The sequence below is a fragment of the Sinocyclocheilus rhinocerous genome, unplaced genomic scaffold, assembly GCF_001515625.1.
Source record: "Sinocyclocheilus rhinocerous isolate Xijiao unplaced genomic scaffold, SAMN03320098_v1.1 scaffold890, whole genome shotgun sequence".
Taxonomy (NCBI): Eukaryota; Metazoa; Chordata; class Actinopteri; order Cypriniformes; family Cyprinidae; genus Sinocyclocheilus; species Sinocyclocheilus rhinocerous.
The window spans coordinates 146101-171045 of NW_015637021.1; the positions used below are offsets into that span (position 1 = coordinate 146101).

Consider the following 24945-nt stretch of genomic DNA (forward strand, 5'->3'; position numbering starts at 1 on the left):
AGGGGTTATGACGTCATTGGCAGGCGACACAATGACACTATGGACACGGTCCGTGTCACTAGTTAAAATTGCTTATTTCTCTGGATTTAAACATTCTTCGAAACATTTGGGATAATGTAAGTACACAAGTCAGCAAAATATATAACATCTTACATATTGTGCCTTTAAGTCGCTGGGGCATGTTTGTAGCAATAGCCAAAAATACATTGTATGGGTCAAAATTATCGATTTTTCTTTTATGCCAAAAATCATTAGGATATTAAGTAAAGATCATGTTCAATGAAGATATTTTGTAAATTTCCTACTGTAAATATATTAAAACTTATCTCAATTTCGAAAAATTGACCCTTAAGACTGGTTTTGTGGTCCAGGGTCACATATATATATATATATATAGTAAAACTATATTGTGTGTAGTGCATAAAGAATATTTATGCATATATTAGTGCATAAAGAATATTATTTTTGCATAGTGCATAAAGATCCATTTAGAAATATTTTCAGAACCAAGACTTTTTATTGACCATTTCATGACAATGAAACAAATACAATCCCCCTCAATTCTCATTAACCTACTACAACCTGAAAAATATGTATTATTATTAGCAGTAGAATTTATTTATCATGTTAGTACTTGGGATTTTTTGCACTTTAATTTTGTTGTAATTTAACAGCATTAAAAAGAGGATCATATTTATTTTCACATTACAGCAATTAGAATGGGGGAAGGAAAATAAAGCGTTTATTGATCATCAAGATTTTTTGCTTGTAAAATAAAATTTCATGTCACAAAGCAAAAAATCTTAATGGTCCTAAAAAATGCACTTCATAATCTTTATTCCATAGATAAATAATAAAACAAACTAATTATATTAACCTAATCTCTATAATCATGAAAAAGAACATATCCTGGTCACATGTCGACTTGAAATCTATATATATATAATATATATTCATCCATAGCATTTTAAGGTATTTTAAATAGATTGCGCCTTTTCTACACAAGGCAGGCTTTGATAAAATCATAACATCATGATTTATCCTTTTCATATTGTTTATCGGTAGCGTGACCTCTTTAACCCCTATTCAGGAACACAATCTGGACTGGTTTCCACGTATGAGGGCCATGTCACTGGTCAGCAGCGATGGTGAGGGTGAACAAAATGAACTGCGTAGTTTGCAGGAGAAACTAGAGTCCACAATGAGGCTGGTCTCCAACCTGACCAATCAGCTCACAGAGCTCAAAGAGCAGGTTTGTGTTTGACTAGTTTTATAAAGGTGTGTGTCTACATACTCTGCCAAATTATTCTTAATAACAAATGGAATGCTTGTTTTAAATTGCCGTTTAAAAAAAAAAAAAAAAAAAAAAACTAAATTGCAGATGTGTCATAAGCTGTCAACTTGTGGTATGCGGTGTGTATAAGTTAATTAATTGCGATTGACTGAACTCATCCCTGTTGTCAATCTTCAGATGACTGAACAGAGGAAACACAAGCAGCGGATTGGTCTGCTGGGAAACCCCGCCCACCTCAACATCAACCCACAGCAGCCGGCATGAGAGGTGGGGCCTGAGGCCTGACTGACATTATGGAGCATCATTCCAGCATATATGCAGTCATACCGTCACAGCCTTAAAACCGCATGCTAATATATTATCTTATTATGGACTCGTAACAGGATCATGAGGTCATGTCTGGCGATAGACATGGTGATTTTGAGCCTCATTGCTGTATGAGGTGCTATATTAATTTTTTTAAGCACCGATGTGATCACTTCAGAAACAGTCTTTGCACTGTGTATGAGTGTAGTATTATAGGATGCTTTCACAGAGTGGTTCTTAAGAGTTACCGGCATATCCCTCTGTATTTCTACGCACCTTTCTATCAAAATGGATTGCGTTTGAGAATATTAATATAATGTGTGAAGATTTTATATATATTTTTTCGGTGTATATTTATTTTGATGTTCAGATATTTCTCCATTTTAGAATTTCTATTGCCGAGATGGACACTCATGTGGAAGGTTTAATAAACACCTACACTGAATGTTAAAAAACACCATTTAAGTTTCTAGAACTAACGAGTGAGACTAAATTGCCTTTAAAAGATGGGTTCGCAATATAGGAACATCTGCTATAAAGACGCCAATATGTATAAATAATTCAGGAGAACTTGGTTGATGACAGAATGTTTTAATGACAGTACTTCCAGAAAATGTGACATTGTGCGTCAAATATGAGAACCATGAGCTTCACAAACATTACCATAGTCAGTCCTACCGATCACAGAGACCCACAGGACAGATTAAACCGCAAATTCACAGAGCTCTTTTTATTCGGTTCTCAGAAGTGCTCTTCAAAAATAGAAAAAACCTGGTAATAAACATAATAATTGAGATGAAAACGGTTCACTTTATCTCCATAAACAGACCGTGTCAGTCCTACCGATCACAGAGACCCACAGGACAGATTAAACCGCAAATTCACAGAGCTCTTTATATTCGGTTCTCAGAAGTGCTCTTAAAAAATAGAAAAAACCTGGTAATAAACATAATAATTGAGATGAAAACGGTTCACTTTATCTCCATAAACAGACCGTATAGACCACAGAGTAAAAAAAAAAAAAAACTACTATTGTAACATGGCTTTAGAAATGTAAACATTGTATTTGGCTTTTTTCTGGAAACATAACAGAGACAATATATTTGAAAATTTCTAGCTATATTTTGAGCATACTAATTGACAGTTGTTGTTGTTTTAAACACCTCTCACAATTCTGATAGGACCTGCAACATCCAGGTGGTTTCAACACTGTACAAAGTAAAGTTCATGTCTGCTGATTAATCTGCATTTATATATTTTTTTATGTATTCTTGATTTTTTACGAATAGCATTTAGTGTTAGATGACAGCCAAAGGACTTAATTTAAACTCTAGTGTGTGAATGATTGAGATGTAAAATATTGCTTAAGGTAATGTGAAGCCAGGAAGCAAATCAAATCAAAAGAAGAAGAAAAAAAACTTTAAATAGCCAGTATGTAGAAGACACACCAGCACTGATCATTTAGTCTCACATAAAAAATGTTAATGATTCCAGCAAAAACCTTCAGTAGAAAATTATAGAAAGAAAACTTGAATCGCCTTCAAATCTGCTCTGTGCCAGCCTCGAATGCAGGCACAGACCTACACATGTGAATACGCGCGCACACACACACACACTCGCACCCCAACACTAGGGTTATTAATCAATAACTGGATTCCAGTCACCTATGTGGCAATTGAGAAGAGAGAAAATACAAATATGAGGCCTAAAGCTGCTCATCTTCAGGACTCATAACTGACTTTCTGACCAATGTTTCCAAACACACAGAGGAGTCACATAAATAGGATGGAACAGGCTGATGGAGTGTTGCTGATGTACAGGATGTGAGGTCATAGGTCAGTAGTGGGGTGGAACAGTGAGAAGAGCCTCTTCTGGCAGACGGGAAATGTCCACATTCTGTCATAGTCAAAGGATGAATTTAGTCAAAAAACCATTCAAATTAATATTTATATATGTAAAAAGAATGCCTGGTTTTCTCACCTCAGGTTTGTCTCTGTGAGTGTTCACCGCCTCCACATTAAGATAGATCGACTCCACTTTACAGCCTAGTGCAGGACAGAATCTAGGTTACATTCAAGTACATTTAAAGAGTTCAAGAGTTTCCAGGTAATTAAAAAAGCTCTTCAACATATAAAATACCGGTGGGAAAATCTCCCTCAAGGACTCTGTTAATTTCTCAGTGAGTCTTTGAACTTGTTTCATAAATCACTGCCGTAACGGAGTAAAAACCTCTCGGATTCATTTTTGGCTACATTAAACTACTACATTAAGTTCGGCACTGCTTGTTCTGTTCTTCGTGTTGAATTGCTCAATGGTTTTTACTGTCAGTGCTGTTGTTTTATACAGAACAGGACAGTGCAGAACAACTTGTCACTGCTCATGCAGAGTCAAGGTGGTCTTAAAGGGATAGTACACTCTCAAAAATAAAAAAAGAATTCAGTGAATAATGACTTGATTTCAGACCGTTCCTTACAAAAAGCTATCATACTAAGTCAGAATTTTTGACTACATAATGAATGAGTCAACGTAGTATTTTTTTTCCTCTTCCTGACAGCCCAGTCCCTATCCTCTTCCACTGTATGGAAAGATAACATGGCCACAAATTATGAATTTATCCCCACGACTCAATTTGTGTACACGTTTTATTAATTCATTCCTTCGTTTTTGTTAATTAATGGGCACATTAGATTAATTCCTTTGTATTAGATCAATTGTATCCAATAAGTTCCCTTTTTTTTTTTTTTGTTTAAGTTGTGACCCCAAGTTGTGACCACAATTTTAAATTAGATGAGGGAACAAATTATTCAAGCATTAATAATAATAATTATTATTATTTTATTGTTTTATTTTTATTATTATTTAATAATATAACAATATAATATATTAATAATATAATAAAATAAATTCTTTGATAAATAATTTGTGGCCAAAATACCTTGTTTTCCCCCCTCACATATAACGTGCAGGGCTTCGTACACGTGTTCAGTGATGTTAAATTTCATTTTTTGCTGAAGCACCAAGTATACGCTGTGCACATGCTCAGTAAGTGTGTGAGAGAGACGAGTTTCTCACCATAGGCCACAGGAGTAAGTTTCAGGACTGTGTGTAGGGGGCATTTCAGGTACGGCAGCTCTTCTGGAAGGCAAAAGAAAAGGTTAAAGATCATAACAATATGCTAATATTATATTAACCACAGCATGCCCCTATCAACACACCTGCACTCTTGTCCAGGAAGTAAGCAAGCAGACAACGCATAACAGCCTGGTGACAAATAACCAAAACATTCTCCTGACGTTCAAGCTCCATAATGACGGGCTCCAATCGCTGGACAAGATCCTCATAAGACTGTAAAGAGTGAGAACGTTCAGTTTTCTCCGATTTAATGAGGTTACTTTCTAGTTAGTTGTAAATATAGCTTTTCAACACACCTCTCCTTTAGGGTAGCGGTAGCGATATTTGTCCTGGTCTCTGAGGGCGAACTCCAGAGGATAATGTTCCTGGATCTCCTCATACATCATCTCCTCACAAACACCCTGCACACATGTTGAAAGTCACTCACTTGGCACTGTTAAATGGAAGTACAAAGAGAACATTGTCATATAATACTTACAGCATCAATCTCGTTGAGGGTTTTCCATTGTTCATATGGTACACCCAACGCCTCAGCGGTCTGAATGGTCCGCTTCATCTGACTCGTCCACACCTTGAGATCCTTAATATTCTGATCCTGTATAAACCTCCCTAGACACTGAGCAAACTGAGACATATGAGAAAAGAAAGAGATGGTGAAATCTAGTGGCCGACCGATATATCGCCAAGGCCGATATATCGGCCGAAATTTAGCATTTTTCAAATATCGGCATCGGCCGATAAGATTTTCTGTTTGGCCGATGCGTTCGACTTTTATTTTGACAGCGCGACAGACTTTTATTTTGACGGCGATGAGAACGGCAGCGCCTGAGCACAGTGCTCACATTTTCCCTCTTGTTTGCCGTCGTCGTTAACAGTTCTGTCTACTACGGATAGAAGTCTATCTAATAATCAGATAGAACAGTTAAATAAAGGAATTAAAATGTATACTAAGTATTATATTATTAGTAATAGAGAGGCAAACATTATAATACTTTCTCGTTTGCCGTCAGCATTCAGCAAATACGCATTTATGTCATATAAACAAATCTTTGAATGAATAATGAACATTTAATTTCACAAACTTAGTCGGATCCAGCTGTGAGATCTTATGAAGTGTGCATTTGTATCCTGCATGATCGCGTGTTCTATGCGTGACGGCCGATCCATGTTAATTGAATACTAACTGGAGGAGAATTCATCTTCACTAAAGACGCGCGATCATAAACTCGTGATTTCAAATTATGCTGCGCTTTATGCATTTGCCCACTGTCATATTCATGTCATTTTCACTGTGTGCTGTATGTAAAATGAGTGTTACCTTGGCTTTATTTGAAAAAATATGATTCCCAATGCACACAAACTTCCCAGAATACCGAGTGCCCTGTTGGTTACAGTGGTGAAATCCAAATGACCAATGCCACGGACAATCTTTCACAGACACATATACCATAACGCACCTCTTTACCACGGGGTGACAGGCCTGAATCCCCTCCGATGTGACCTCTGACGTTAAAATCGCTCTCTCCATGGCGACAGAGGTAGATGGAGCGTGGTGTGATGTGGATGTTCATCAGATAATAAACGATTCTGCTCTGGATGTGGTCCAGTACACGGTTCACCAAATACCGCTGACCCACATCCATTATTTTAATGTATGACAATTCTCTGTAAGGCAAAATATACAGCATTAAAGCAACTACACACAAAATGCATAAATAATATGATGCTATATTTATTCTCAGATGGAATACACTATCACATTCTAAGAAAGAGGAAACAAATGAAATCAGATTTCTGACCTGTCTAGGTTTTCATCCAGTGGCTGGTAACTGTTCTCATAGCATTTGATCCTCTTCATGAAGTCCTGGATGGCTTCTTCAGTGTTGCGGTCAGTGTAGTCAGGGCTACCCAGCTTCACCTGCTGCTCTCCGACACACAAAAAGGGGAGAAATTAATGCTGGGATCATTTAATAAACAAATATTAATGTACTGAAGAAAAATGCTTGAGGTCAAGACATCATTTTTGAGGGAAAATATCGGATCACTGATTAGAACAAATGATTAAAACATTAGAAATCACTGGAAATCACTAGTCAATATTTTAATCACTGCCTTACCACAATGTTCTCTGCAATAACTTTGGGGTCTTCACACACAGATTCCACAAAAAACACCTAATTAAAAACATCAAAACTTGAGGATAGTAAAAATAAAATGGAAATTAAAAAAAGTGAAGAAACACTTAACTACTCAAATTTTAACCTTATAGCCATTTTGTTCTGCAAATCTCATGATGGTGGCCCTCCGTTCTCTGGTTGTGTTTGTGGCATCAAACACCTGAACAAAACAACATACTCATAAATAAGTTTCAATGTTTTTGAAAAAAAAAAAAAAAGTCTCATGCTCACCAAGGCTGTATTTATTATTTATGTTTTAGGCCAAAAACCTAAACATATTTTTAATGTTTTTGAAAAAAAAAAAAAAAAGTCTCATGCTCACCAAGGCTGTATTTATTATTTATTCGCACAAAAATACAATAAAAATTTTAATATTGTGAAATATTACTACAATTTAAAATAACTGTTTTCTATTTTAATATATTTAAAAATGTAATTTATTCCTGTGATGGCAAAGCTGAATTTTATTACTCCAGTCTTCAGTGTCACATGATCCTTCAGAAATCATTCTAACATGCTGATTTGTTGCTCAAGAAACAGATTAATGTTGAAAACAGTTGTGCTGCTTAATATTTTTTTTTTAGGATTTTATTGTTTGAGTAGAAAATAAAAGCAACAAATAAATGAGAATAAGACCAAAAGAATAAAAATAGACATTTTTTGTAACATAAATATCTTTACAGTCACTTTTCATCAATATAATGCTTTAGGTGCTCAAATAACATTTCTTATCATTACCAATGTTAAAACCAACATATTATTTGATGAATAGAAAGTTCAGCACTTATTTGAAATAGAAATCTTTTGTAACATTATAAATGTTGTTACTGTCACTTTTGATCAATTGAATGTGTTCTTGCTTTTATGAATGGTAGTATATAAATTATGAATCGGTGTGATAAATTAATGGAAATGCAAAACTTCTCACAGCAACATGGCCACCCTCAACACTGAGATACTGTCTGACATCATTGAGTGCTGTCAAAGCACACTGCCTGAAAACAGAAAATAAATAAATAAAATCATATGACAACACAAAATGCACAGCAACAGCAAAAACACATGAGAACAAGCATACAGAAATGAAAAACATGCTGCATCTTACTTTCTTATCTTCAGCCCTTCCTCATTATCAGGGCGAAAGAATTCAAAGCTCTTGTAGATTTTCACACATTCTCTTCGATACTGTCCCACATTGAATTCTGCAAAAATATACACAGATTTACCCACTGTATACTGGATGTATAAATGTTTAGGAGTATGTGTGCATTTTACTGTACCTTTTGTTGGTACACCAATCCAGTTGAGGTAGCGTGTCAGTTTTTTAGAAATGTAGGTTTTTCCTCTCGCTGGTAGGCCCACAGTCACAATGAGAGTGGGACAGTTGGTCATGCAAACTGCCATGAGACAGAGAGAGAGAGAATAAAAATGTGTCTGTAAATATCAGCTGTTCTCTGTACAACAGAAAGCTTTTCAGTTGGTATGAATAATCTATCTAAGACAGAGCGAATCATGCAGACAGAGACTATTGTTGGTCAGGTGAACATACGTGCAGCGTCTCTGCAGCCTCTGAAGGAACTTTAACTTTTCCTAATTTGATGAGAATACATGTATTCTGGTTATTGTGAAATATTATGAAATAGTCTTTGGAAAGCTGGATTTCATCGGCTTTATACTTTTTACCTTAACCAAATAGAGCAAAAAACTATATTCAACCAGATATTGGCATAAACCAAATAATTTCTGCAGAATAAAACATTCTGTTTTATCCATGTATGTTTGAGACAAATCTATTGATTAATATACGAGGTAACATGCTATTATCCATACATTTGTGTCAGTCCTTCTGTAGCATATTATTCAAATTATAAGATCTTTTTATTGTCTGCATTTCAAGAAATGAAATTCATTACTCATCATGGTTATCAAGCTCTTCTCAATGTCTGCCTCATGAATCAGGTTCCTCGATACTGAGAGATCATGTGCACGGTGTACCTGATGCAGTCAATTCTCTGCTGACTAATCAAATACGGATCCTACTGAGACTGTGTTCAGCATCAGTTTTTTGCTGCAAGTACAGCTGTTTCAATGTAAGGTTCGTGGAGTTCAAAACAAATCTGCCAATTACACAAAAATCAGCATATAATTAAGTACATCCTTGCAAGTGTAGGGAGTCTTTGAGAATCGGCCTCGCTCAGCAAACCTGCTCTTTAAAAGGCTATAAACTTCCTCTGAAAATCCTGGATGACAGCAGCTTTGGGGCCACAGTGATCTTGAAAAACCCTCAACTTTTGCACAGTTACCTTTTGCCCATTTGAATGCAACAGGCCCTAAGGAATTTAAAGGATATCCCTAAAGTCAGATCACAATCCTGAAATCCCACCCAAACCACTTCATTTTACAGAGGGAATACAACCACAAAAGTAGACCATTTCGCCAAAATAGGATAGGAAAGAATGGCATTGTAGTTTTAACAAAAAAAAAAAACCTGAGGGAAACTGAGGGGGAAAACACATTAAAACATCTTTCATTCAAAACAAGAGGGCAGAAAAAAAACAGGCTGCACAATTTCCACTATGTAATTTTTGTTTAAATTACCTTCAGAAGGATAATTATCAATGTTGCAACTGTTTATTTGATTAGTGACCTAGAAATAGAATCTAAAATAAATCTAAAAAATAACATACAAATTACTTATTTTCCCAGATTTTTCCCAGAAAAATCCCAGATTTTTAGTGTGGACTAGGAAATTAAAAATATATAGTCAAGAAAACTACCAGACTGTAATGAATTGTTACAATTTGTTTATCAAAATATGAGCTAAATGACAAACACTAGGTCACATTCTCTGCCATTATGTTTATCCTCAGGACAGGGACAATGAGCTGATCAACATGAGTTTAGACCTGTTTTTATACAGTCTATGGTTTAGACGAGGCTGCGAGTGTTGCACACATGGGCTGCGAGTGTTGATTCGCCATTGACCAATCAGAGAACGTCTCCAGTCAGGCCTCAGCCAATAGAACGCCAGCGACGCAATACAATGCACGCGGCTACTGTACCGGTGCCGAAAACATGCTCGAGCAGTGCTGGTTATCTCACAGCACAAAATATTCAGCTGATATGCTCATGATGCAGCAGAGTTGTTACTAATAAATGAAGTACATACGCATACGGAGGAAGAGGAGTTTAATAGTGATACAGCACTTTCGGCTTGGTGTGACGCATTGGACACGTTATTCATAAACACTCAGTGTTTACTCTTGCCAGCTTTTTCCAAAGCAAAGCCTGAGAAGACACTGGGAGAAAAATGTATGTTGCTAAATACCACAGAGCTTAGATCAGAGATTCAAGGTAGCTTACTGTACTTAACCTAACCAGTGCGTTATATCTGAGGCTGAACAGGTTTCGGTGCATGGTTGCATCATTCCCGTCTGCGCCTACTTAGTCCGGGTTCACCGGGTTTACTTGCATTATAGTGCTTGAGGTGTTAGATGCATGCCCACAAAGCACAATGTTGATCATGTAATTTATATGAATATTAATAGAACTTACATGATAAATCAATCAATGAGACAACAAACAAGCACATGTGGTGAAAATCTTCCTAAATAACTACTTCTGCACCCGACAGTATTGTATTACTCAACTCCAGATGGTGACTTTAACAAACCCATAAGATACAACACATACGAATTCTGCTAAATTTGTACTTACACCAGAGGTAAAACCTAAAAGATGCGATTATAACCAGGCAAGTATCGTTACGCGGGAATTTGTAAAAAATAAGAGCGCTTGGGACAGCTGCATCTAAAACAAAGCCCATAAACTGATACGTATAACAACATTGTCTCTGATCATTTGTAGTTGTGAAACGCTGGCATTTGCAGAAAGCAAGCATACCTCTTTTTTGAGAAATGTGTTTTTCCGGTAGCCCGTTCTTGCATGGCATCCATATTTTTCGCAGTGGGTTTTGTGTGAGCTCTCTGGGAATCTCCATTATAATATCTTCGGTGGAACTCATCCCGGTTGTATTATCATGACCAGGTTCTAGAGCTGAACCCCTGTTCTCTGATACTGAGAGAACTGAGCTGGTCACGGTGGGCTGTGAGTCATATCGGCTGAGCGATATCAATGACCGACTGTACCGTAATACCAGCAAAAAACGCGCGCGCATAAAATAAAAATTCGTTTTATATTAAAACAAAGTTGACAGTTTCATAATTAGGCAATGCCGAAATACCACTTGCATGAACACAGTCATTTTTAAAAGCCAAATTACATTAGCCAATAAAAATTAGATGACTAACTTGTAATAGCTACTCAAAAGCAGATTATGCTACCAGCCACTAGTGACTATATTAAAACAGCTGATTATATTAAGCGGAATACTGATAACGCTGAATAATGTTTTTAAAGAATAATGTTTTCTTTAACATGACTCTTAATTGTTAATGGCTAATGTTATTTCTTAATTGCTCCACAATGCAAGCTCATCTGCGCTTTATTACACATATTCACCGTTTTTTTGTTTTGTTTTTTGTTTTCACTGAATAACAAACGGTACATTGCATATGCAAAAGCATAATAACTCTCCGACTTTGTTAAACTCGTACAAGTGTTGTTTGTCATCATAGTATTTGGTTAGAGGGCATGCGCTGAAAATTACACAATTTACACTAGAAATACCACATTGTATCTAATCTACCGTAAAACTACTCAATGATGTGGCCAACCTAAATAACAATAAAAATAAAAAAAAGATGAGGAAAGGGGCAAACAAGATGTTCCGAAGTGCTCGCAGAAGTTTGAGAAAAACATTTTTGCTGCTGTTCACATGATGTGCACATGGGTCGTGAATGTTGATATGTCTTTACCCAATCAAAGCCCCTCGACAGTAAGGAATCAGCCAATAGAATAGCAGAGAGACTTAACGAGGAGACGTGCGCTGAGAGGGGCACAGCCAGGTAAACATCTAAAGGTTTAAGAACGTTCTGTTATTTTTCGCCACCAAACACCTACATAATATTACTAAGACCGTTGCCCTATAAATATATACATAGAAAGTACAGGTTCACCAATGGAAGCAGAACTGCTGTGCTTTCAACAAAAATAAATATGTTTTCTATGGCCTTACATAGGTGTTTTATAGTGCGAGATGCCTGCACATCAGAATCATGTTCATTTGTTTGATACTTATGAGCACCTTCCTTTCTTAAAACATGGTTTTAGGAAATACTGTCTGTAGTGTCAAGTACCATCACGAGCAATATTTCGGGATATGCATATAGCTAATGTATATGTTTACTAGGCATAATAATACTGCATACTGCCTACTACATTTGCATACATCAGCCTATATATAGTCAGAAATATTAGCTAATATGTATAAGAATTGATATTACAATGAAACTAGCAAATGTACACTACCAGAGTCTAGACACATTCATTAGACATGTTCCCATAAGCTTCCCATATGTTCTTATCACTTGTTCTTATTCTCTGCTACTTTTCCTGCATTATCCAGTACAATTCATTAAAAAAATTAAATTAAAATGTGAACATTCATATGCATAATTTATATTTGTCCACAAAATAGTTTCAAGCACAACTATAAGCCTGTAGATCAAAAGGTTAGCTGTACCCAAACATAGAGTATAGTTTTAGGGTAGTACTAGTGTATTTAAATTAGTAAAAAGTTTTTTGTTGTTGTTTTTTGCGCAGATGCTGCTGGGACAAAGGATATCCTGGCTCCTCAATAGAAAGTGGTTCAGCACGACAAGCAGGGCAAATAGGGCCATCTTGTGGTTGAATAATGAATCATACATGTGTATAGCCGTTGAAGTGAAATCAAGATTTTTCTAAAATATATATCATTTGTGTCAGTTATTCTTAAAACTCACCATAGCTCTCTCTCTTTTAAACTAGATGGCAAAGAAATAAAATAGGTGATGAAGAGAGAGAGGGAAAAAAGGTGAGAGTGTCCAGTCAGCAGGTCAGGAGGACTAATCTTCTTAGACAGGTGGGACAACAGCAAGCTGCTCAGGGACTCAACAGTAATATATTTTCCACCTGTGTGGTTATCAAAGACTATTTTTTAGAATTAACTAGGCTTCAGGTCCACATCGACAGACAATAGATGAAAAAGATAAAGAAAGTTAGGCAAGAAGTTAGTAATCTCATTAAATAACATAGACCCACAGACCCAGCACTCAGGCTTTACATTATCACATTATCAAGTTCAGAAGGAACAAGTACAAGTCTTTTAACGTCATCCTTTGGGAAATAACAAGAACATAAATAGAAAAGAATCATTAATAATCTACAGGAAAATAAGCAGTGCTGTTTCCTGAATGTTATGATCTGATGGTTTTTAATAATGCACATTTTGGAAAAGATGTCACTTAAATTCTTTTTAGTTTAACAAAATTAATGTTTTCTTTGTTTCCTTAAAATTTTCTAGAAAACATATTCTGTCATAAAGCTTGACTCTTTATCCCAGAACAATCAGTTTGTTTAAAATGACAAAGGGTTCAGTTATTAACAAAATAATATAGTTCACTGTTTTTCAAAAATAGATTTTTTCGAGAGGTGAGTGGGTAAAGGATATGGAAATTGAAATACCTGATGAAACATGGGATGAGGCTCTGAGTAGAGTAAAAGGATCAACATCTTGTGCACGCCTCAGTCTTAATTGCAAAATCACTCACCGTGCCTTCTACACAAAGTGTAAACTTTCAAAAATATACCCTGATGTTGATGAGGTGTGTGATCGATGTAAAAGTGACAAAGCAGACTTTTTTCATATGTTTTGGGCTTGCCAAAAGCTGAGTGACTATTGGGCACTAATATTTAAAACACTAAATGATGCCTTTAATTTAGAAATAAAACCCAGTGTTGAAATTGCTATTTTTGGTGTACCAGAATGCACAATATCATTGACAATCAAGTTAAAAAAAATGTTATCGTTTTTGCCACTTTATTAGCGAGACGAAGAATATTACTTGAGTGGAAATCAACAATCCCACCTAAAGCTTCAATGTGGATGTGTAATCTGGTTTTGTATTTTGAAATGAGAAAAAAATTAATATTTAATGAAAGGATCTGTCCAAAAATTTTGAGACATGGCAACCTATGATCACATATTTTGAAAAGATGAAGACTCTCCCCCTTAGCTGATCATTAAAAAGAGATTTGTGGAAACTGGTTTAAACGTGATCACCCATGTTGTTTGGTTTTATATTTATGTAAAGACCACTATGAATGTGTCAGAGTATTGAATTGTATGATTGTCTAGGCAATTATTTATTTATTTATTTTTATTATTCCTTTAATTATATTGTTCATCTGTGAATGTGTACAATATTGTCAAGTTTATCTTGTATTTTTATTTTATTTTATTTTTTGTTTTAATTCTTCCTAAATTGCCTATTCTTATTGTTGTTGTAATTTTATTTTATTTTGTTTAATTATTTTGGCGGTAAGGGTCATCATGGGGGAAAAGTTATAACCTTAATTGTATAAAGTGTTCCGTTAAAGCTTGGGGGAAAAATGATAAATAATTATAAATGTAAAAAAATTACATTTGATGATACCTGCAAAAAAAAAAAAAAAAAGATTTTTTCTTTTTCCCTTTCCCCTAGATGTCAACAGCCCACATAGCAGCCTGTGACATCACAGCCTTTTAAACTCAGAAACAGATGAGAGCATTCTGTGTATGTGAGTGGGCTGAAATGGCATCAAGTATGCAGCTTGTGATTCAGCAGACTTTGCATATACAAAATACAATTTCAATAGACGCAGACATAAAACAGAGCCGGACCTGAATCCTTAAATGGGATTGGAGGAATCAAGCTGAACTTTCACACAGATAACCAGGGAGGGAGAGAAAGCAAGACAGGGATGGAAAGTGTGCCACACATGCGCAAGAAATAAACAACATAAAGAGAAGGAAAATTAGAAAGCACAGGAGGAACAGCTCTCTGTGGATATACAGCACAAAAAAAGAAAACTATAGAAGGAAAGAGAGAACACATAGAAGAAGACGCAGATATCTCAGGGAAGCATAGATAAACACAGAAAGAGATTAAGAGCATGGGTCACAGAGCACAGAAAGATTTATTAGCACTTACATAAAGGCCTGAAATATTTTGCCAGGGTGTGTTACCATAGTAACCCACCACCAATAGAGTCATTACTGACACACCCTAATCAGATCTGCTCCGAAAACCCCTGTTCACCCCTTTATCTCAAACTAAATCAGCATACTAAAACAGAATATATTAAGGGGGTTGTATGCACAGTAAAAAGTAACATCTGTATCATGGTTTGATTTTCTTTCAGGTGACAGTAGTGAAGCTGCAGCTCTGACTAAGCCAAGCAGGCATACCATGCAATTTGGTCTAAGAAAGTGACATGTACTCACTCACTCACTCACACTCACACACACACACACACACAAAAAACCTTTCCAAAATTTCTCATCATCCACTCTAACATACATAACTCTGACCAATTTGTCTTGCATGCATACTCATGCTAGCTGTCTTATCCCATAATAAGACTAGGAGTGTCTGCATTTCATCATTGCAAATTCTCATTAAACCCATGCTGCTAAATATATTTGAACATAGTATAAAGTTACGTCAGCAAGAGACAAAATATATTAGTTTATGTATTGTAAAATCAAAATAAATTAGTTTGTGTAATCATTCCATTTCATCTTCTCAGGAAATGAATATAAAGTTTGTTTACCCCATGCATTACAACAAATCAAGTGAATAGCACAATAAAAACCATGCTTTCAGCAACTGAATACAGTACATGTACATTTTGAGTGTTCACAAAATCATTCGTTGTAGTAGTATCATTATTTTTGTCAGCTGCCAACAAATCACTGGCAAAATCCCATATTCAATGCTATTAGCATTGTTAGAGATACAATAATTATGCGAGTGCTTTGGTTATGCAAAAAAATATTTTTTTATTTCATGAATCAGGATAGATAGATAGATAGATATGTAAGTAGGCCTACAGTTTCGACAGTTTCATATGGTCTGATGACAAATACAACTGACCGCAAAGAAACACGGTTGCTGCAGGAGAGATGCCGTGCCTTACCTGTCCCGTCGCGGTCTTGTCCGTCTCGAAAGCGGCTAGAGTTCCTCATCATCCAGGTTCTAATAAAGAGCAGCGCGGCTAACGTGTTCAGACACGGGCTGTGTCGAAGTGCTTGTGCTTGTCCCCGTTGGCTCGTGGAAACATTATTTAGAAGCGCACCGGTTCGCGTTGCTTTTAAATACAGGATTTGCGTGCGTGTTTTGATAACAAACGCGCGTGTAAAAACAGCCACATGGGAGTCCCAGACTTCAGAGAAACGGATTGAGGGCAGAGTAACGCCTATAACACTCGCTCTCATTATGTAATGCCAGATGAGTTGCTTTTCAAGGATAGATTAATTAAAATGAGCTGTGGATAATGGAGAAGTACAGTGACAACATGTCACTCTCCCTTTCTACACCCACTTATTCTTCTAATCCACTTACAGTAACTGTACTGTACATACTGTTTATCTAATCTTGTAAATGTACATTCATTAACAGTAATGCACACGCAATGGGTCAACTTACAATCAAAAACCCAAGGGCAGAATGTGATGATAATCATGTCATTTTTTGTTATCATTTATCAGTGAGGGACAAAATATGAAAGCTGTGATTTATCAGTCACTATCACGCAAAACATGATACATTTTGTGCTGTCATTGACTAACACTGTTATCAAACCTCTAACAAAACACTTTAGTATCCAAAAATATTTGGATAGTTAAGCCACACCTAAAATGTGTGAATGTCATTGTATTATATAAAATATCAAACCAACTGTCAATTATTTTTAAAGGCATACTCCACCAAAAAATAAAACCTCTGTCATCATTTACTACCCCTCCTGTTGTTCTAATCCCAAACTGTATGACGTCTTTCTTCTGCAGAATATAAAATATTATGAAGAATGTTGGGAACCAAACAACACTAAAACAACATTTCTCAAAATATATTTTATGTTCTACAAAAGAAAATAAGTCATGCATTTTTGGAATGACAATGTAAATGATGCCAGAATTTTCATTTTTGGGAGGAATATCCATTTACAACATAACACAGTACACTTTCAAGCAAAACATTTCACAAAAATGAATTTATTTAGGTATTAAATTCTAAAACAATAGATATACTGTTCAAAATTAGGACAAAGTATTTGGACACTTGCTTGTCCAACATAATAAAATGCATCGTAAGAACAAAATACTATACTAAGTATAAGTGAAATTATGCGGAGAAGAGGTTCATCATTATTTGGTTCGATATTTTGCTTCAGAAACTGTTTGAGCCACTGTTATGTTTTTATTAGTTTTGATTACATCATTAAACATTCTTTTAAAAAGTCTATAGTTGTTCTGCCGAAATTCCTATGATATATGCTAGTTAATAAAGAAATATATATTCCATGTGGAAGTGTTTGTGTGGGGTAACATGACCACATCCTGCTGTTGCTCAGTCATAAAGTCCCATCTGATGGAAAGGATGGAAGTTTTAAAGGTAGTCATCATAGCCAGATTCATCCCCAATGCCAGCTGCAAATATAGAAACATGTCAGACATATTTAGTATACCTTAAGGAGAAAACTGAGTTGAACTACATTTAGACAGAGGAGTTACCATTATAATGAAAATTTTGCTTCATTCCAGCAGAGTATGGATCTTTAATCTACAACAAACATTCAGATATAATTACATTAAACAGGTATTTACAAACATTTCTGTATTTCATACAATATAAGAGCACAAACTTACAGCTGAACTTGGAGGGGCTGCAGGGGCCTGGTAAGATGGAGGGGGTGGCACCCATGGTGGTTTGGGAATAGTGGAGTCAAAGTTTTGCATGCTAGCATTGGGATTCAACTTCAACGTGGCTATTCTGGCATGAATGGGAATAGGTGGGAGGGGCCCTTTCCTCTGGGCGAGCGACATAGACTCTTCATTAACACTGGAGAGAGTCTGTGATGAGTCATGTGATTGGCTGGACATTGTGCTAGCAACTGTTGGTTTGTTCTCTGGAAATGCTGCATCTGAATCAAGACAGTGTGGAACTCTGGATGCACTTCTAAGGGAAAACCTATGGCCAGAATTAAACAAACAAAAAACACAAATAATCAGAATCCAACTAGCCTCCACCAAAAAAAAACTGTAGGATATACTTTTCATAATTTTCACTCAGAAATTGCTAGTAAATCTCACAATTACAAAGAAATGGCAAGTAATACATTGAATTAAACATCAAATTTGTAAGTATAAAGACTGAAGTAGTATTTTCTTGTAAAACATACTCTAAAAAGCATTATTTTATTTACAACTTTAAAATATATATATATATTTTTTTTTTTTTTTTTTTGAAAGACATCACTAATGCTAATATATATATATATATATATATATATTTTTTTTTACAGTGTAATAAGATGTTGATTTCAGCACATAGTGTCCCTGTTTTACCTCTCACCTCTTGTGCACTTCATTTCCTCTAAGACAATTGTCAAGTTTTTCTTTCCAGTCAGAAACAGCCCCCACACTGTATCTGCGTGTAAGTCCCGAGTGAGATGCTAGAAAAGAGAGAAACATTCATTGGCACAATGTTCATTATTTTCATGCGATTTGCAAGGAGTATTCAGAGTGTCAGACCTTTGTTGTCACTGATCAGCTTCTGCACAGCAATGTAGAACTGCTTGGCTTCATCTTCATCCGCAAAGTTTATTCCTATCTGACACTCCTGCATGCACACACATGGTTTTTATCTGGATGAGGACTTTTCATCGACTTCTATTGTTTTTCGTTGAGCTAATGATATTTTATATCCCCTAAGCCCTAAACCTCAACCTTATTTTTTAGTCAATTGTGAGATTTAATATGATTGGTTGATATCCATAATGAGGGCAAATCTCGATCCACATGCACTTATGGATGCACGGATGCACATAAACACGCTTGCACACATACATGCAATGCAATGGAATTGTCACTCACATCACCAGGGAAGGTGTGGAAATAAGGACAAGTTTCTGAGTACCCAAATGGTGTATACAGCTCCTGTTCCCATTGCAGCTTGGCTTTCTGCAAAGAGAAAGAGAAATACCATGGTCACACAGCAGTGATGACATGGGCTAAAAATCTAAAGCAGAACCACTGCACATGAACTAGTGGTGGAAATGGGTCAAAAAAACAATAGAAACTTTGTAGAAGAGCTTTCTGAGAATGTGCAGAATAAATAAAGCAAATGAGTAATCCCACTAAAATGATAGTGTGAAATATATAAAAGCAGGTTGTGTGTATTGATATTTGCAGACAATTTAAAGAGAAATGTACACAAAATCATATAACTGTTTTAATGATTTAATGATTTTTTCCTGAAACTGCTTCTGCTGAATCCAAGAAATTCTGATTCAAAGGAAAAATGCTCTTTCTGTAATACCTGTTGGCCTCACCTTAAGACAGTAGAGTCTCATGAATGTTGAATGTACAGATTTATCTTGCATCAGACATAAAACTCCAAAACTGTGACTTTTCCACTCCTTTTTCTGTGGAGGGGCTGCTATTACCAGCTCGACAATACCACATGCTAAAACCTGTAATGTACACACACACACACACACACAAACAAAACATATACAGTGTATCTGTAAATGTATACTTTGAGCGTATGTGCATAAGTGCATATTCACAGACACACAATATAATTTGTTTTTTAATTAATACACATTTAACAACAAATATCCAGCCGCACTGCAGACAGTGCAGTCAGTGGTGTGGTTGTACAATGTCTTTTTGTCTGTACATATATGCAGTTTTGTCTGAAATATGCCGTTTGCATAGTTGAAAATCAATTGTGTCTGTCCTATGACTGAACTCTGCAGCTCTATGTCTGTGAATCATTAAAATAACCACTATGTTTTCTGTCTACAAACCAGAAAAACAAGTGGTCAGTGGTTAGGATCAGGTTGTTTATTCCAGATAAATCGGGGGGAAAAAAGTTCAATACACACCAGCCAAGTGCTTGGATGTCCCAGTCACTGTTATTCTAGTATTATTCAGATACTATTATAGATTTTTTTTTTTCCATTTTGAGTTTTCATTTTAATTTCAGTTAAAATTTTACAAATTTTGTTGTTTTTGTAATTTTTATTTGTTTGTTGAAATTTGTCTATATATATTTTAAATCTTTTTAGTTGTAGTTATTTTTGAACATCGTTAAATGAAATAAAAATGAGAAATGTTGCCTTGACAATTAGCTGAAATAAAATGTATAAAAACTAAAAACTTATTTCATAGAATGACATACATCTCAAACAACACAGTCTCTACTAACAGTGAATTATGGAAGTGCAATAACAGTAATTCTTGTACACAGTATGCTTTATTGTAAAAATAAGTATGGTATTTAGATCCGGGATATATAACAAAACAAATAGGATAAAGGGATGAGGAAAAGGATTTTAAAAAGTGAACTCACACTACAGTCATGGCTTAGTAAACTGAAGAGAAGACCGTTCTCACGAGTCGACAGAAGTGAACTCAAAATTCGTGACATCTCTTCGTCCTCTATCTTTGCTGCCTCTCTGCTACAGTGTGCTCTTTCTGTTTTCTCAATTCACAGATGTCCTGATCTATATCATCAAACAAATCACTCTGCTTTATACTTCCTAATGCAAATACCCTGGTATCAGGAACACAGAAAACAGGGCTCTATTCACACAACACACACAAGCTATTTGTACATTCACACTTCATACTGTAAAAAAAAAGTATTGTGAGAAATTTTTATAATAATATAATATAATATTTATTAAATCAAACATGGCTGCTTTAGTTCACTCTGTCACAGATGAGAATATGTTGAGTGACAAAACAAAGCCTGTGCAGCTAAAAATATCAGCGCACATATTACTTCAACGTTGCACGCAAACTAATGGTAGAAATTCGCTTTTTAGAAAGTCAGAACAACAATATCCCATTTAATACAGACATTCAATACGGTAAAAGATATTCTAGAGGGTGTACATTTTGCGAGCTTCTATGTCTCCAGAGGTTGAGTATCTTAAATGATTTACAAGCCAGTGGCCAGGACTTGGCAAAACAGTAGTTTGGATACGCTGAAATAAAATCATTGCAGGAGAGCTTGTCATTACAGGCAGGAACAAGCGCACATGATCTTCCCTTCCAGGCCAGAAAGCATTCGTTTCCGCCCAGCAAACCGGCTGCTTCTTCCTACAACACATATACAGACATAACCAAATTCAAACATTCTTATTCTGTAAGATGTTTTAATATCTTTGAAAGAATTTATCTGAAAGCATTTATTTGATCAAAAATACAGTACAAAAGTAAAATTGTGAAATAATATTGCAATTATTTAAAATAATAATTTTTAAAGTCCCCATGAAATCAAAATTAAAGTTTTTTGGGTGTTAGTATCAATATGTTAGTCTTAAGGTTATCTATAAGGCAGTGTGCTCCAAAACAGTTACAAAATTCGCATTTAGAAGATATAAGCATTCAAAGCTTGCAGTTCGTCACTTCCGCCAAAACGGCTCAACGATTTTTTTGACGTCACATCGTACTTCAGCTTCTCATGGCACGTAGTGCACTATATAGTGGACAGGGAACGATTCAAACATGTCCCGCCCTGTCTTCCTCTTTCAGTTAAAATGACGACAACACAGAGTAACGCTGCGTGTTTCTAAGCATTTCAGGGGACCTTTAAATGTATTTTATTCCTATGATGGCAAAGCTGAATTTTCAGCAGGCATTACTCCACTCTTCACTGCTACATGATCCTTTAGAAATCATTTGATTTGGTGCTCAAGAAACATTTTTTATTATTATTAGCAATGCTGAAAACAGCTGTGCTGTTGAATAGTTTTGTGGAAACCGTTATCCATTTTTTCTTTGATGAAGAAAGTTCAAAAGAATAGCATTTACTTGAAATAGAAATCTTTTTAACAATGTAAAAGTCTTTACTGACACTTTCAATCAATTTAATGTATCTTTGCTGAATAAAAGCATTAAAGGGGTCATATGATGCTGCTAAAAAGAACATTATTTTGTGTATTTGGTGTAATGAAATGTGTTTATGCGGTTTAAAGTTCAAAAAACACATTATTTTCCACATACTGTACATTATTGTTTCTCCTCTATGCCCCGCCTTTTTGAAACGCGTCGATTTTTACAAAACCACAACGAAGCACACAGCGTCTTCGGTACATGGCTGCAGCGTCAACAATACTACAGCGTGAATAAAAGTTACGCCTTCTTTCTTTGTGTGAACATTTGGGCGGCGTTATACAAATCTTCCCACATCGTGACGTAGGTATGTGGGGGCGTGTTAGAACGAGCCGTTTTAGGTAGGCGTGGTTAACTCTTAACTTTTATAAAGAATATCTCTTTGGTTTTGAGACTTTAGTGTTTGCAACTTTACAAATCTTCTTTATGCACCAAGAGCTTGTAACACTCCAAAGAGAAAGGAAAAATTGAAAGGAAAAATTGAAATCGCATCATATGACCTCTTTAAGGTTATTTATAAGGCAGTGTGCTCCAAAACAGTGACAAAATTCGCATTTAGAAGATATAAGCATTCAAAGCATGCATTTCGTCACTTCCCTTTAATGTCTTTAAATAAAACACTCTTACTAACCTCAAACTTTTGAATGTCATAAAAGTTAACAAAACAAATAAATAAAACCAGTCATAACATATAAACCTCCTCGTCCTGGTCCTGATTAGTAGATTTTTCATCATAGAGTGACTTACATCTCTTTGTGGCCCTTATGTGCTCCACCTTCAGCTTGATGTGTTTTGGGTGTCCCGAAGTGACCTTTCCCTCCCAATTTGAAGATGCTAGACATGCTCATGTCACCAGGGTGCAACAGGACTTTGAGAAAGATACACTTTCAGGTTGCATTTATATTCGTCATTCTTTTTAACAATGGTTTAATATGCCATCTTTATATGTGCTTGTGTGTATGTGCAGTTTCTATATTTTATATATAACATACCTTTCTGTAGTGTGGCCTGGCTCACATTAAGCGCTTGTCGTTGGCATTGCTCCAGTGATTTCAGGTATTCTCTGAAACGAAGTCTCCTGAAATTATCCACTTCTCTGCCCATAGGGCCACATTTAGAGAAGAGGGGCAAGAGGTCTTGGTGGCCACATCCTGCATGCCCTCCTAGAAATGTTTACATTCAAAGAGCTCTACTGGATATGTAGCATAATTCAAAAGACATAATTTGATCATGTAATTAACATAAATTATATTCAAAAACTATTAAGGATTATAATTTTGTGATAATAATTATAGTTTTAACTGCCTTTATAAAAAAAAGTACTTTGGTAGTAGGAACATGGTACTCTCCGACGGTAATACAGTGGTACTTTGATATTTGTTTTTATATGTTTATGTGTTGCTGTACCTGGTCATCTTTCTCCTCTCCATGTATTGGAAGATAATGTCTCGACCCAATCCTTTTCTCACAGTCTGCATTCCAATAACCTAAACATAAATATGCAATACCTTATGATGTTACACACTGAAAGAAATTAATGTTCATAATCACACCTTCGCACTTGGACAAGTTTTTGTCCCTATCTTTACCCCCAGACCATACCTGGGTTTGATTGCTGTTCTTCATTTTCCTGATGCTTTCTGCTCCAGGCCTGAATACCAGCAGCCAGGTCTTCCACAGTTACTGAGTTTCCATCCTTACTATTCAAAGAGGACATCAGCACATTCAACCGCTCAGGTTGTATGAAGAAGCCTTACTACAAACAAACCAAAACATATACATTCTGTTTGTTTCGACAATGTTCTTAATCTTAAGTCTGTGCAAAAACTGAAAAATAAATGTACAGCCAGAGCTGTATATGCACACCTTAAATTGAGTACAGATGTCTACACGCTTTAATTTACCAGTCTCAATCCAGTCCAAGAGTTTGGACAGGTTGCAGGGTTCGCATATGCACAGAAAGCTGTTCACTTCTGCAACTTCACGTCTAAGCTCGCGCGGAGACTATGATATAAAGACAAATTTGAAAACCCTCCCAAAAAGTATTTGGATAAAATATTTGGTAATTCGTGTTTTTTTTTTATAGTATTTTTTAGTTGTGGCATTTCTAGAGGCATTTTCATCTAGTTTTCATTATCAAGTTATGTTCCTACACAGTGACAGCATTTGTTGGTGATGGAACAATGCTTGCTTCTGGAGGGAGTGATGACATCCGCTTAGTTTGTCTGTCTGTTCCAAAGTGAGAACCGGTAAGAAAGTCGGTAAGAATGGGTTTATTGCAGGGGTGCCCAAACTCGGTCCTGGAGGGCCAGCGTCCTGCAGAGTTTAGCTCCAACTTGCCTCAACACACCTCCCTTTAAGTTTCTAGTATGCCTAGTAAGAGCTTGATTAGCTGGTTCAGGTGTGTTTACTTGGGGTTGGAGCTAAACTCTTCAGGACACCGGCCCTCCAGGACCGAATTTGGACACCCCTGGTTTATTGTGTGGAGCCATCTGCGCAGATCTCCCATCCCTTCAAGCGCTTCTCTGAACCTCTGAATGCTTTCCTGTCCTTGATCCAGTCCGGGTGTTCCGCGGGTTTGCCTCCAGGGAAACGCGAGTAGGACTCAGCGGCGCCTCTGCAGGCACTGAAGAGCAACTGCGCCCGACTGCACAATCCGGCACAGCCGCCTCTTCTTCTTCTTCTTCTTCTTCTTGGTGTTTAATGGCGGATGGCATACAACTTTTAGGTGCATTACCGCCACCTACTGATTAGGAGTGTGGATCAGGACCGTACTCTTCACTAAATTCTATTATATAATCCCGTGTCCTTTAAATAACGCATAAAAAATTTAAAGTTTTTATCATTATAACATTTTCCTCCATATTACAATATTCACATTTTCCAGTTTCATGTCTCCCCATTCTCTTCAAACTCTTCAAACT

At 36.1% G+C, this 24945-nt stretch overlaps 3 protein-coding genes across 4 annotated transcripts in view; 1 reads left to right on the forward strand and 2 right to left on the reverse strand.

The window, feature by feature from the left end:
- LOC107748403 (inositol 1,4,5-trisphosphate receptor type 1-like) overlaps positions 1-2070 on the forward strand; it is a 40933-nt gene extending 38863 nt beyond the window's left edge. The window contains exons 60-61 of the mRNA XM_016563185.1: positions 1091-1252; positions 1472-2070. Of these exons, the coding sequence (XP_016418671.1) occupies positions 1091-1252; positions 1472-1558 (249 nt within the window). The 3' untranslated portion in view covers positions 1559-2070. The remainder of the gene's footprint in view (positions 1-1090; positions 1253-1471) is intronic.
- A 398-nt stretch (positions 2071-2468) lies between these two features.
- LOC107748389 (6-phosphofructo-2-kinase/fructose-2,6-bisphosphatase 4-like) lies at positions 2469-16300 on the reverse strand. Of its 2 annotated transcripts, none has more exons than XM_016563166.1 (14): positions 16030-16300; positions 8190-8306; positions 8015-8111; positions 7838-7904; positions 6995-7069; positions 6850-6906; positions 6532-6653; positions 6190-6397; positions 5211-5357; positions 5029-5133; positions 4816-4945; positions 4673-4735; positions 3581-3645; positions 2469-3496 (listed from the first exon to the last, which is right to left on the reverse strand). In XM_016563166.1, the coding sequence occupies exons 1-14, from the start codon at positions 16079-16081 to the stop codon at positions 3437-3439; spliced, it is 1365 nt and encodes a 454-aa protein (XP_016418652.1). In that variant the 5' UTR covers positions 16082-16300; the 3' UTR covers positions 2469-3436. The 2 variants fall into 2 exon arrangements, with proteins under 2 accessions (XP_016418652.1, XP_016418651.1); XM_016563165.1 differs by lacking the exon at positions 16030-16300 and adding an exon at positions 10813-11092.
- A 1003-nt stretch (positions 16301-17303) lies between these two features.
- Positions 17304-24337, reverse strand: LOC107748416 (proline-rich protein LAS17-like). Its single transcript, XM_016563196.1, has 14 exons — positions 24175-24337; positions 23888-24025; positions 23624-23777; positions 23429-23508; positions 23014-23184; positions 22769-22889; positions 20472-21226; positions 19447-19587; positions 18989-19075; positions 18647-18734; positions 18468-18567; positions 17762-18083; positions 17627-17675; positions 17304-17542 (listed from the first exon to the last, which is right to left on the reverse strand). The coding sequence occupies exons 7-14, from the start codon at positions 20547-20549 to the stop codon at positions 17502-17504; spliced, it is 906 nt and encodes a 301-aa protein (XP_016418682.1). The 5' UTR covers positions 20550-21226; positions 22769-22889; positions 23014-23184; positions 23429-23508; positions 23624-23777; positions 23888-24025; positions 24175-24337; the 3' UTR covers positions 17304-17501.
- Between the last annotated feature and the right edge of the window lie 608 nt (positions 24338-24945).

Bases quoted from the DNA above. Each gene is read 5' to 3' on its own strand.
- LOC107748389 (XM_016563165.1), bottom strand. From the start codon at position 11,086: ATGCGCGCGCGTTTTTTGCTGGTATTACGGTACAGTCGGTCATTGATA. The intron at 6,907-6,994 runs GTTAAAATTTGA...GTTTTTAATTAG, and splicing joins CAGAACAAAATGGCTATAAG to GTGTTTTTTGTGGAATCTGT. The intron at 4,736-4,815 runs GTGTGTTGATAG...TTTGCCTTCCAG, and splicing joins CTTCCTGGACAAGAGTGCAG to AAGAGCTGCCGTACCTGAAA.
- LOC107748416 (XM_016563196.1), bottom strand. From the start codon at position 20,549: ATGTCACGAATTTTGAGTTCACTTCTGTCGACTCGTGAGAACGGTCTT. The intron at 18,735-18,988 runs GTGAGTGACAAT...GTGTGCATGCAG, and splicing joins TCCACACCTTCCCTGGTGAT to GAGTGTCAGATAGGAATAAA. The intron at 18,568-18,646 runs GTCTGACACTCT...TCTCTTTTCTAG, and splicing joins GCTGATCAGTGACAACAAAG to CATCTCACTCGGGACTTACA.